At 39.8% G+C, this 10,406-nt stretch overlaps 1 protein-coding gene across 1 annotated transcript; it reads right to left on the reverse strand.

Moving 5' to 3' along the window:
• Positions 1 to 1,121: 1,121 nt before the first annotated feature.
• On the reverse strand, positions 1,122 to 8,854 carry LOC122998622 (creatine kinase U-type, mitochondrial-like). Its single transcript, XM_044375570.1, has 10 exons — positions 8,717 to 8,854; positions 5,799 to 5,964; positions 5,163 to 5,361; positions 4,985 to 5,080; positions 4,664 to 4,885; positions 4,409 to 4,494; positions 3,283 to 3,406; positions 2,896 to 3,030; positions 2,676 to 2,801; positions 1,122 to 1,413 (listed from the first exon to the last, which is right to left on the reverse strand). The coding sequence occupies exons 2-10, from the start codon at positions 5,939 to 5,941 to the stop codon at positions 1,297 to 1,299; spliced, it is 1,248 nt and encodes a 415-aa protein (XP_044231505.1). The 5' UTR covers positions 5,942 to 5,964; positions 8,717 to 8,854; the 3' UTR covers positions 1,122 to 1,296.
• Positions 8,855 to 10,406: the final 1,552 nt, after the last annotated feature.

Here is a 10,406-nt window from a genome sequence, read left to right on the forward strand (position 1 = left end):
AAGCACTAGGATACTTTAAGTGAATCCCATTTAAACACTACTGTTTACAAAATCCTATTTTAGTGTCCCTCAAATAAATCCTAACCTCATTCAGACTGTAATAACTGCAGCATTAATTCATTATCAACACACACACACACACATCATAAACATGGTTTGTGAGCTCTTTAGCATAGATCTCTAATAGCATTAATACATCTACGTCATTAATCTGCTGCCAGAAAAGGAAGAGCGACTCAGAGAGACTCTCTGAGCAGCAGGATTTAAAGGGGCCATTCGCCCAAATAATTAAAACACTAATTTCTCATGGCAGGATGCCTTTATTTATAAAGTATAATCCTCACTTCTCGCCTAAGGATGTAAATATGATGAAACTGGCTGTGTGTTGGTGTTAACCTGATACTGTTTGGCCTGTCTGGTGTCTGTTAGTAATGAGCTAACCTGGATTAAAGGCCCTGCATAGGTGGCAGGTGATGTCTGATGCCAGGTTAACCACCAGCTGATGAGGAGTAATCCATCCATCTTTATTCACTTTGCCATTGGTAGCTTTATTCTTTCTCCCAGTTATTAGACAGAGAAGAAAATCTGATCAGCACAAGAATATGAGTGTAACAGCCTTCTTTGGGGGTCATACAGTTCAGGACAAGTCGTGTTTCAACACTTAATTATAGAGTTGCAAAGGTTGTGACATTATTGTCCAACATACGTAGCTCCATCTGTCTGTCAGTCTGGCAACCAGCCATGGCCTGATAACAACATCTCTGCCTGAGAAACCAGCAGAGCAGTGGGAGTAAAGTATATTACACACGTGAGAGTGTGTGTAATATACTTTCTTGGCACTGTAGTTATATTTTCTGACCTAGAGTTTGGCCTAGATTTAGCTTGGATTTATTACCTTGTTTTGCATTTATTTACCGGTGGTATGGTTTTATGATAGTTATCACTGTCTAATCTAATCTGATCTCATTTTCACTGCCACTTTTCCACGTACTTTATATGATATGAACTTTCTGCATCACACCACTGAAATTTTAATCAACATGTATAAAAGCAGAAATTATTATGTTCTAATAATTAACAAAACCCTTGAGTCTTCAGACAAGCACCTGTAAGTGACGCAGTTTGATTCATCAAGAGAGTTTATTGTGTTTTGAATTCATATACATGTAATTAATTTATTCTGCATGTAAGTCAGTAAGATGCTATACATGCCATGAATATTTTTTAAGACCAACAGTTTAACGACCAGCGGTTGGAGCGCCTGCTCTACTCCAGGATACCCAGCAGAGGTAATGTTCACTTCCTGAACTGAGCAATGGGGGAAGGAATCTTGATGTCCTGACCCTTCTCCAGCCTCTTCTCACATTCAATTAGAAAGTTTACACCATCAATCAAGAGCTGCACCAGCTCGACCTGTGGATGCATAATGTGATGTGGTGCATTAACAATCACATCATCAAAACATACAGTTTCACAAGTTCAGGTGACATTTTAATTAATATCTGTGTAAATTACCAACCATTGCACCAGATCTCTAACTCAGTGGCTTCCCACCATGTACCACTGAGGCCCAAGAGTATTCAGAATCTAATTCAATCTGACAAGACCTCCAGCTGATTTCAATGATTAGTTCCTTGTCTCAGGTTAAAGTGCAAAAAGTGGAATCAACTGGTTTAGTTGGAATAAAGTGAATATATTTTACACTGAGCAGTTTTACTTTTTCTGAAGTAAGTTTTATTTTGCAATTTGCTTTAATGCATTTGCAATTGCACCCATAAAATGCAGCACATTTTTTCAGCCTTTCATGAGTGGGCAGCTGTTAAACCATTCACAGTGTGCAGCCAGTCAGGAAAGAAGAGGAAAGTGATTTGATTTGCAGAAACTATTTTGTTGATTTTTACTTTTTTTTAAGTAGAGTTACTACTGAGTAGACACAGTAGTTGAGAACCATTGACCTTCATCTGTTTATGAGCTGTTATAAACTCCCAGTTTAAATCCTCTGCTAATCTATGCTGTTTTGACTCTTAACTATTTCTGATGCCCATGCCATTTCTCTCACCCCTCCATCATCTGGCATCTGATTGGCTGTAACTTCCCTATACATGTTTAGAAGGGCTCATCCTGCCAGGAGGCAGTGTCAAATTCAACTAAAATGGGGGACTTTTGATCCCTGAGTTTAGCCTTCCAGACAGGACTTCCTCTTAGGACATATACAAATACTGCCCCCCTCAGTGGAAATTTCTATGTCTAAAGCCGTATTCAGACCAAATCAGGCGGTACGGCGAAAACGCCAGTCCTCCCATTGATTTGAATGGGGGTAGTGCATTTCGGGTGTGGCTGTTTTGGCTGCTCCAGTTATACCTAACTATAAACCTGACCTAAGCAATCTATGAGCTTTTATAGCGTTTGATTGGTAGCTCTTGTTGAGGTTGCTTCACAGCCTGTGAGGAAGTGGTGCATGAGAGGCTCAACTCATGAATCAGACGTCTGTTAACCTCAACTGGCACATCCCTGTCTGGATTACAGATTAAAGAACAGCAGAGGTTATTCACAGCCCACACCTGTTGAGATGTCTACTCTCCTCTGTTTGGCTCTGTCTCTCTCAGCCTGTTGCCCATTTCTACTTTTGCTTGCTTTAGCCGTTGCCTTCCTCTCTTCATTCCCTGTGTGTTTACCTCTGACTTGCCCAGACGGTCAAGGTTAGAGATGTCAAAGGTGTCTCCACTGGCAGCTGTGTCGACGCCTCCTGTGCCTCTCTTCTGTAGCCTCAGGTTATCTAGGATCTTTTTGAAGCGAGGGTCCTAAATCATTGACATCACATACGTGAGAAACACTATACACAGGGGTGAATACAGTCATCCTGAAGTTGACCTGTTAGTGTTTTTGCTGCATTACCCTGCTAAGGAAGGGCAGACGAATATGCACGCCAGCTCTGAGTCCAGTACCAAGGTTAGAGGGGCAGGTGAGAATGTAGCCCAGACGCTCGTTCCACATAAACTCCCAGCCTCTCTCCTGAATTAGTTGCTCCACCTAGAAGTCACAAGAACATAACATACTTTTAGTACAAGCAGTAAACAAATAAGAAATAGCAGTTACACACACATTTTGGATCTGTTTTTTGCAGTTTTGTCTTGTTTTCACATGACTTGTGTACAATGTGTCTATGAAGTCTTTGCAACATTAAGATAAACTACATGCATATACTGTTTCCATCAGGATGATGAACAGACTGAAGTTGGAAACATCCACACTGTGTAAATAATTACATAGAGACACACATACCTGTTTAAGACCTCTGCAGAACCTCTCAAACACTCTCTTCATATTTCCTCCTTTCTCCATGGATATGATCCTAGTGTGGTCCTCCTCATTGACCCAAATTAAGAAGTTCTTCTCGTTGTTGTGCCTGAGACAATCAGGGAGGCAGAATTCAACTCCAATCAAAAGCCAGATTTTGATGTCCATGTAAGTACATCTTCTCATATAATTCAGTCATTTAACATTAAAAGGAAAACATATTTTTGATTTTTCTCAAAAAAATACACACAAGGAAGCAAGGCACTTTGCATAGCAAATGGGGAGGTGAGTGGTGGGAGCAACATGAAAAAACAACAGCAACATTGAAAAAGAAATTATCCTGAAGTTGCCAGTTATTGAACGAAAAAGAGGAGAAGAGAGGCATGAGGAGAGATGTTTTGGATTTGCAGAGAGTGCATTCATCCAAAGTTTCAGGATACTACCAGAGGTGTGTTAAGCACTAAATGTATGGGAAAATGGAATTTACATGTAAAATGAGAAAACAGAAATCCTAGCAGTGGGAGTCCAATTTTCATTTTTGTTGCTGATTTTAAGCCTTGCAGCAGTGGGGGTGCAATGTTTTCTGTATAATCAGTTCTTACATAATTTACAGAATAAACAGTGTAATCTAATTCTACTGTATAATCCACTTCTCTCTAGTCATATCAGTCCGACTGAATGGTGATGGTGCTTAATGTTGTCTGACGTCAGACAGTATTCCCAAATCCTTCCTAAATCCTGTACTGGGATCAGCTATGAGTATAGGATTGTTATTAGCATGTCACTCCCCTAGTAATTGACCTTTAATTGTATCTTACAAATTGGTGAATGTTGTCAAATAACACATATTGATAGAAAGAAGTTACAGAATGAAGATTGTCACAAATTAGCTGTTGGCTGTTTATTTCAGTTACTGTAACTCTAAACCAAAAATTCAGTTGTCTTCATTACAAACCAAGCACTAGCGATGGCTGTGGATGACAGAATGAACTCCTGAGGCCTCTTCAAAAATCTAAGTTTCTTAGCAATCTAGGGAAACTATGCAAAGACAACAGATTGTGCAGCTATAAAAGCAACAGTATATCTTGGACTGAGTCTCTCCTAGTCTTACCAGATCCCACGAGCATCAGGCCAGTCTCTGGCCATCCCAGCTGCCGTGAGCAGAGGTGACACAGGTTTATCAAACAGGAAGTGCTCCTGATTGGCCAGTAAAGGGAAAGATGGACCGTGGGACATTAGATGTCAAAGGTCATCAGATAAAAGTACAGAAACCAACCGTGTGTGTGTATGTGTGTGTGTTTGCGTGTGTGTGTGTGTGTGTGTGTGTGTGTGTGTGTGTGTGTGTGTGTGTGTGTAGGTCACTAACATCAATAAGCTGTTGCTGCTCTCTGTCAGACATTTCTCCCAGGCTGTAGTAGCGACCAGTCAGGTCTCCCTTCAGGCCAGACAGAGCTGTCACACACACACGCTCCACTTCACGGCGCTCAGAGCGAGTACACGCAGGTGGAAGACTCAACCCACGGATGCTACGGCCAGTGCGGACACGAGATGACAAGACGTAGCGTTCATCAAACATCCCAGAGGTGATCTGAGGAGGAGAAAGGTCAGGTCACTGTATGAGTGTATACAAGAAGTGATGGACGGACAAGGCCATGGATGTGGTGTAGAGAACAAATGGAGGTCTAACCTTGGAAGAATCCAGGTCAGTGGGGTGCTTCATTGTACGGGGGTCATAGCCATTGTGTCTATCCTTGATAACAGGGTCAAAGATCTCAGCAAACACCTGATGGAAAAAGTAAACATTGTCAGCTCCTCATTTTTTAGGACTAAAGACGCAACAACTCATTACAAACAATAACACGAACCTCATAGCTCTCCTCATCTCCAGCTACCATTCCCACAGTCTTGATGAAGGGGTGTCCAGGATTGTCCACTCCGGTCTGGATGCACTGGTCCAGGGTCCAGTTGTTGGGGGTTGTCTTGTCCCTCAGGCGTGCATAAATGGTTGGGGTCAGGGCTGCTGCCATGCAGTTATTGTGCTTCCTCAGGTCGGGGAAATCAGCACTGTAGAAATGTTTCCAGAAGTAACTTAGTTACTTAGACAAGTTTACTTTCACTTTGGTAGAACTGTTTCATGTTTCAGTCTGAGCAATTTTTAAGACAAATAACTCTTTGAAATAAAAATGCTCGGTGCAAATGCAGAGCTTTGCTAAGAAATTATGCAGTGACAGATGTGGGTCTCTCTCTGGTTGAAATTCAGCGGTGAGACAAAAAACACACACACAAATCAATCTGACTTCACTTTGCATCAGATGTTTTGCTTGTGCAGTCTGCAGAAATAACAAGCACTGCAATGTATTATAGTTTATTTATTTAATATTTACAATTTTAACTTGTTGATAAGCTGCCTTAATCTATTCTTTAAAGGAAACAGTGTTAAACAACTTTGTACAGGTAATTAGTGAAACACCTCACATATACACACTCACAAACACACACACCTGGGTGGATAGAGCCTCTTCCTGTCAGCAGCAGCAGTGCTGTCACTCAGGAGGTATCCTGATGCCAGTGTGCCGGCTCCTATGCTGGCCAGAATCACTGCCGTGTTACGGCCAGATACCATGCGGGTGAAAGAGCTTGCCATGGTTAAGCTGTCTGGGATATTCCCTGGTAATAGATAAGACGGCAAACGTGACTTTCCATCAGCTTCAAGTGTGATTTCTATTCACTCAAAAAAGAAAAAAAAATCAATTGCCAACCTCTCAGTGAGAGGTGATATTTGTGTCTTTTTTTCAGTTGATGACATCATGTTGTATTACCACTGTTTGTCAATTAAATTTCACCTTTAAATTTGGTTACATCCTGCAGGCATGTAGGTAGTTTACCCTGAATACCATCCATATCCGAATGTGATAACTGTTGGTTGTAGTCTCATTAGGCAGCTAGAAATGTCAGGGTAAATGTTTGTGTTTATTTGCACTACTTTGTAACATGCTGAGCTATTGGCTTTACCAAGTCTGAACTTTACCGCGGCATCCTGCCTGAATGTCACAGATGGCATTTGGAGGAAGCTGATAATTGGGAATCAGAGTATTAGAAAAAAGTGTAGAAAGGAGGGTGGATTGGCAACAATCTGTGACATTACCAGAGTATAAGTATGAGAGCAGGGTAGGATATTTATTGTACTACTTTATAGCACAATTGTGTCTCTTCAGAAAACTTGGTAGCTTGGTAACATGGTAGTGAGATTATGAAATTATAATAACTCAAGTTATTACAGGGCACAGTCTTTTTTGGATTACAGTGCCAAATCCATTTTTTTGGGATGGCAGTGGTTGTGTTTTTTTGAAAATGCTGCAAAATATATTTTGCTTCTTGTAATTGTTGCTCTGTGACCTCAGTGCAAAGAAGGAGACACAATACAGAAGGATTTTATGTCTTGAAATAATAAATTTTATGAGTATGCAAATGGATGCTGGTAATATTTTGCCTTTGTTAGTGTAATCAACATTCATATTTACATTACATTGTATGATCACACATCTTTGCAGGTACACAGTCAGCCTACTAAACTACTAATTGCATTAAGCTATCAAATGCTTAAGTAACGGATATGCCCACAGTCTGCGTGATTAGATTATTCTAGAAACAGATAGAGGCCTTCTGATTGGTCATCGCAGGAGAGCCAACAGCTCAGGTGTTAAGATGATTTGTGATTGGATGCTGAGAAAGATGCCGACATATTAATGTAACATGTCATCGGGCCCACACAGTGTAACACTGTCTGTCAGACAATGTCAATCAAATATCAGAGGACATCAATCAAAGGGGTTCAATGTTAGTTGACATTTTATTTCTATTCTCTTTTCTCTGTTATTTTGGGAGTAAATGAACTATATGAAATTAAATGAGGAACACTGTAATGGTGTCAAATACTGCACATAAATTAATTTTACAGCATTTCTATGAGGCATTTCTGTACCTTTGTAAGTAAGTAAGTAAGTAAGCTTTTATTTATATAGCACTTTTTAAAACACACAGTTACAAAGCGCTTTACAGACACATACACATGCAAAATTGAAACAGATAGATTGATAAAATAGACAAACATGACACAGAGAGAAATCAACCAAAATGAAATAAAACAGGACATGGGAACAAGAAGGGATGTCTATAGAAAGGCTTGCCGATATAAATGGGTTTTGAGGTGTTGTTTAAAACAGACCAAGGATTCAGCTGATCTAACAGATTGTGGAAGATGATTCCACAGAGTTGGGGCTAAGAATGCAAACGTGCAAATGTGTCACCTTTTGATTTGCGGTTTGCGTGGGGGATAGATAGAAGGCCAAGATTTGAGGATCGAAGAGGTTGTGAAGTGGAATGGGGAACAAGGAGCTAAGAAATGTAGCTATGGGTGTGCTTTATATGTAATCAGCAGGTGCATTTCCCATAATTGTCTCGAGCCACAGGTCAAAGTCACTTTTTACGCACACATACGTAGTATTGATAGTAGCTTTTGGTGAGGTTAAGCTGAAGCGCCAGCTTAGAGTTGGCATCAGCCAACACATGATCCTTTATGACATTCTGGGCTGGTCAGCTGTGCTTACACAAGACAGACAGGAAGAAAACAGAGACTGCGAGTGGGCGGGTGATGAAGAGAAGCCGAACAAACACTGGAAAGAATGACGAGGAGAGAGGAAGTGAGGGAAATTAAGGAGCTACTTAAGTGGATAAAAATACAGACAAAGGCAAAAGAAGAAAGACAGAGAAGCCAGAGATTGTCAAAAACACTAGAGGGAGAGGAGAAATTGAGAGGAGAGAGAAGCATTAAGGTCATGGGGAGGGGTTAAAGGAAGAGGTCATGTAGAAGAAAGAGAGTGGAAAAAGTAGGATTAGAGGGATTCCCACTGGAGACTAGATTAAATGAAGAGGAGACTGATGAGGAGAGGCACCTATAGACGTCTGACCTTTCCTGAAATGGGGAAAGATATATTACTGAGTGTTTTTGGTTGTTTGTTATTAGGTTTTGTTATTAGTTTTGGGTGTGCATGTACTGTAGGAGATATGCTTGAGCTTTGACAAAGGAAATATTAATGGGAACAGTTGTTGACAGGTGGCTAGTCCCTATTAATATTAGGCAGATTAAGAGGCCCTAATGCAATAGGCTGCTGTGTAGGCTGTACAGCATGCTGTAAATATAAATAAAGCTTGATTTAAAGTGTAATGAATCCCAATATACTCTTACAACAATGTACAGCAAATGCATTGTATTTTTTCAGAATATTCCCATTTGTCAGGAAGAAAGCTGATGCCCTGACACAAAAAAACATGATTGAAACAAGTCTATGGTACTTCTTAAAGGGAAGCATGAGGAGTTGAAGAGAAGCTGAGAAGTGAGGAGGGAAAGTCCATCACTCACCTGAGTATAGTCTGAAGAGCAGAGGGGCTGGTTAGTTTCCTGTAGCTCAGTCCTGAGAGGCTCAATCTGCAGAGTCAGAGCAGACTGAAGAACAGAGATGGGATCAGAGAGAGACAGAGGAAGAGAGAGAGAGAGAGAGAGAGGGAGAGCGATGGGGACACTGGCTCAGGATTAGCTTCTCACTGGGCAACAGACAGAAAATCCTCTTTCTACTGTCAGTCAGCATGTCTGCCTGCCTCTTCACACACGCTCACACACACACAGCTGACTGTAGGCTTCTATCTTTTTCTTCCATATGCTTGTGTTTACAATATAGATGACACTCTGGCCATTAAAAACCTTAAATTCTTTGCTGTTTTACACATTAATAACATAACTGAGGTAACAACAGTGAACCTTAGCTGCTGGATAACTCCTACAGCAATTCCTGACACCTGTAATAAATCATTAGCTTAACATTACTTCCCACGCCTACCTAGAACATCTTTAACCGAGTGAACTCTGACAGCTGAGGTTTAACCGAGAGCCCTCTTTAACAGCTTTAAAGCTCTTATTTATCACCAAATTTATCAACTTGATACTTCATGACTTTCCCAAACTGTATTTTTTTCAGAAGTCCTCTACAGAAAATGATGCATTATTTCTCTTTGGGGTCTCAGAGACCTCAACTGTACAACATGGTTTAATAAAATGGATGTTTATATGTTCAATATCAATAGCACTACCCCTCCCCAAAAAATCTATTTGAAGTTCTGTCATTGGAGTTTGGTTCATAAGAGGTCTAACAGTGACCCTCAAAAGCATGCATATACATTTATTAATTCATAGCATATATAATATATAATATATCAAATATTTTAGAAGCAATGCTTTACAGTCAAATAGGCAGGCTCAGTTTGTGGCAAATGAATGTGTTAACCTACCATTTCAATATTTTCATACATTTTGGGTTTAATAAGGTCATAAATAAATACATTTTAAAAGTAAATAAATATTTAAAGGGGAAAGTGGTCAATTTTGCAATTATTATGATTATTATTTTTACACATCAGTGAGGTCAGTAGAACTTCAAACTATGAGGTAGTACAATCAGTGTCACAACACAAGGGTTAAACTACTGCAGTTTGTTTATTTATTGCAAATTAATCAGCATTGACATTTTAACAACATGTAAATGTGCTGAGCTCAACAGCTCAACAGCTATTTTGCACACATAGTACGATTCAGCTTAAAACTGACAAATGGAAAAAAACAACTTCATAATTAGAGGAAATGTAGCACAAGTCTTTATCCTAACAATCTTAATCAACAATACAATCAGAAAGGTATAAAACAATACAATCAAGTTAGAGTTAATCAATACAAAATCATCATTCATGAGCACATATCTGAGTAAATTTTAATCTTATTTTAAGTTTGATTTTAAAAATGTTGCATGCAGCACGGTTCCTTATTTCCATAGGTAGAATGTTACAAAGATTTGCATGGTTATCTTATCTGTTTATAGGAATATGAACTCTGCCACTTCCTCATTACATTCCAGCATGTTGTTTTGTATCATTCAGTGTACAGTCCAGTGTCAGTACTTGACATGGGGGGTGTGGACAAAAGCAGAGGTTTTCCAAGGACTCAAGTGTAAACAGGGAAAGTCAGTCACTATTACCTAAGCATTGTGTTCCTTTGTGTTCTT

The sequence above is a fragment of the Thunnus albacares genome, chromosome 2, assembly GCF_914725855.1.
Source record: "Thunnus albacares chromosome 2, fThuAlb1.1, whole genome shotgun sequence".
Classification (NCBI taxonomy): domain Eukaryota; kingdom Metazoa; phylum Chordata; class Actinopteri; order Scombriformes; family Scombridae; genus Thunnus; species Thunnus albacares.

Coding starts and splice junctions, on each gene's coding strand:
- LOC122998622 (XM_044375570.1), bottom strand. CDS start 5,941: ATGGCAAGCTCTTTCACCCGCATGGTATCTGGCCGTAACACGGCAGTG. Junction 4,495..4,663: donor AGCAGCAACAGCTTATTGAT/GTTAGTGACCTA, acceptor CTGGCCAATCAG/GAGCACTTCCTGTTTGATAA. Junction 3,407..4,408: donor CCTGATGCTCGTGGGATCTG/GTAAGACTAGGA, acceptor TGATTGTCTCAG/GCACAACAACGAGAAGAACT.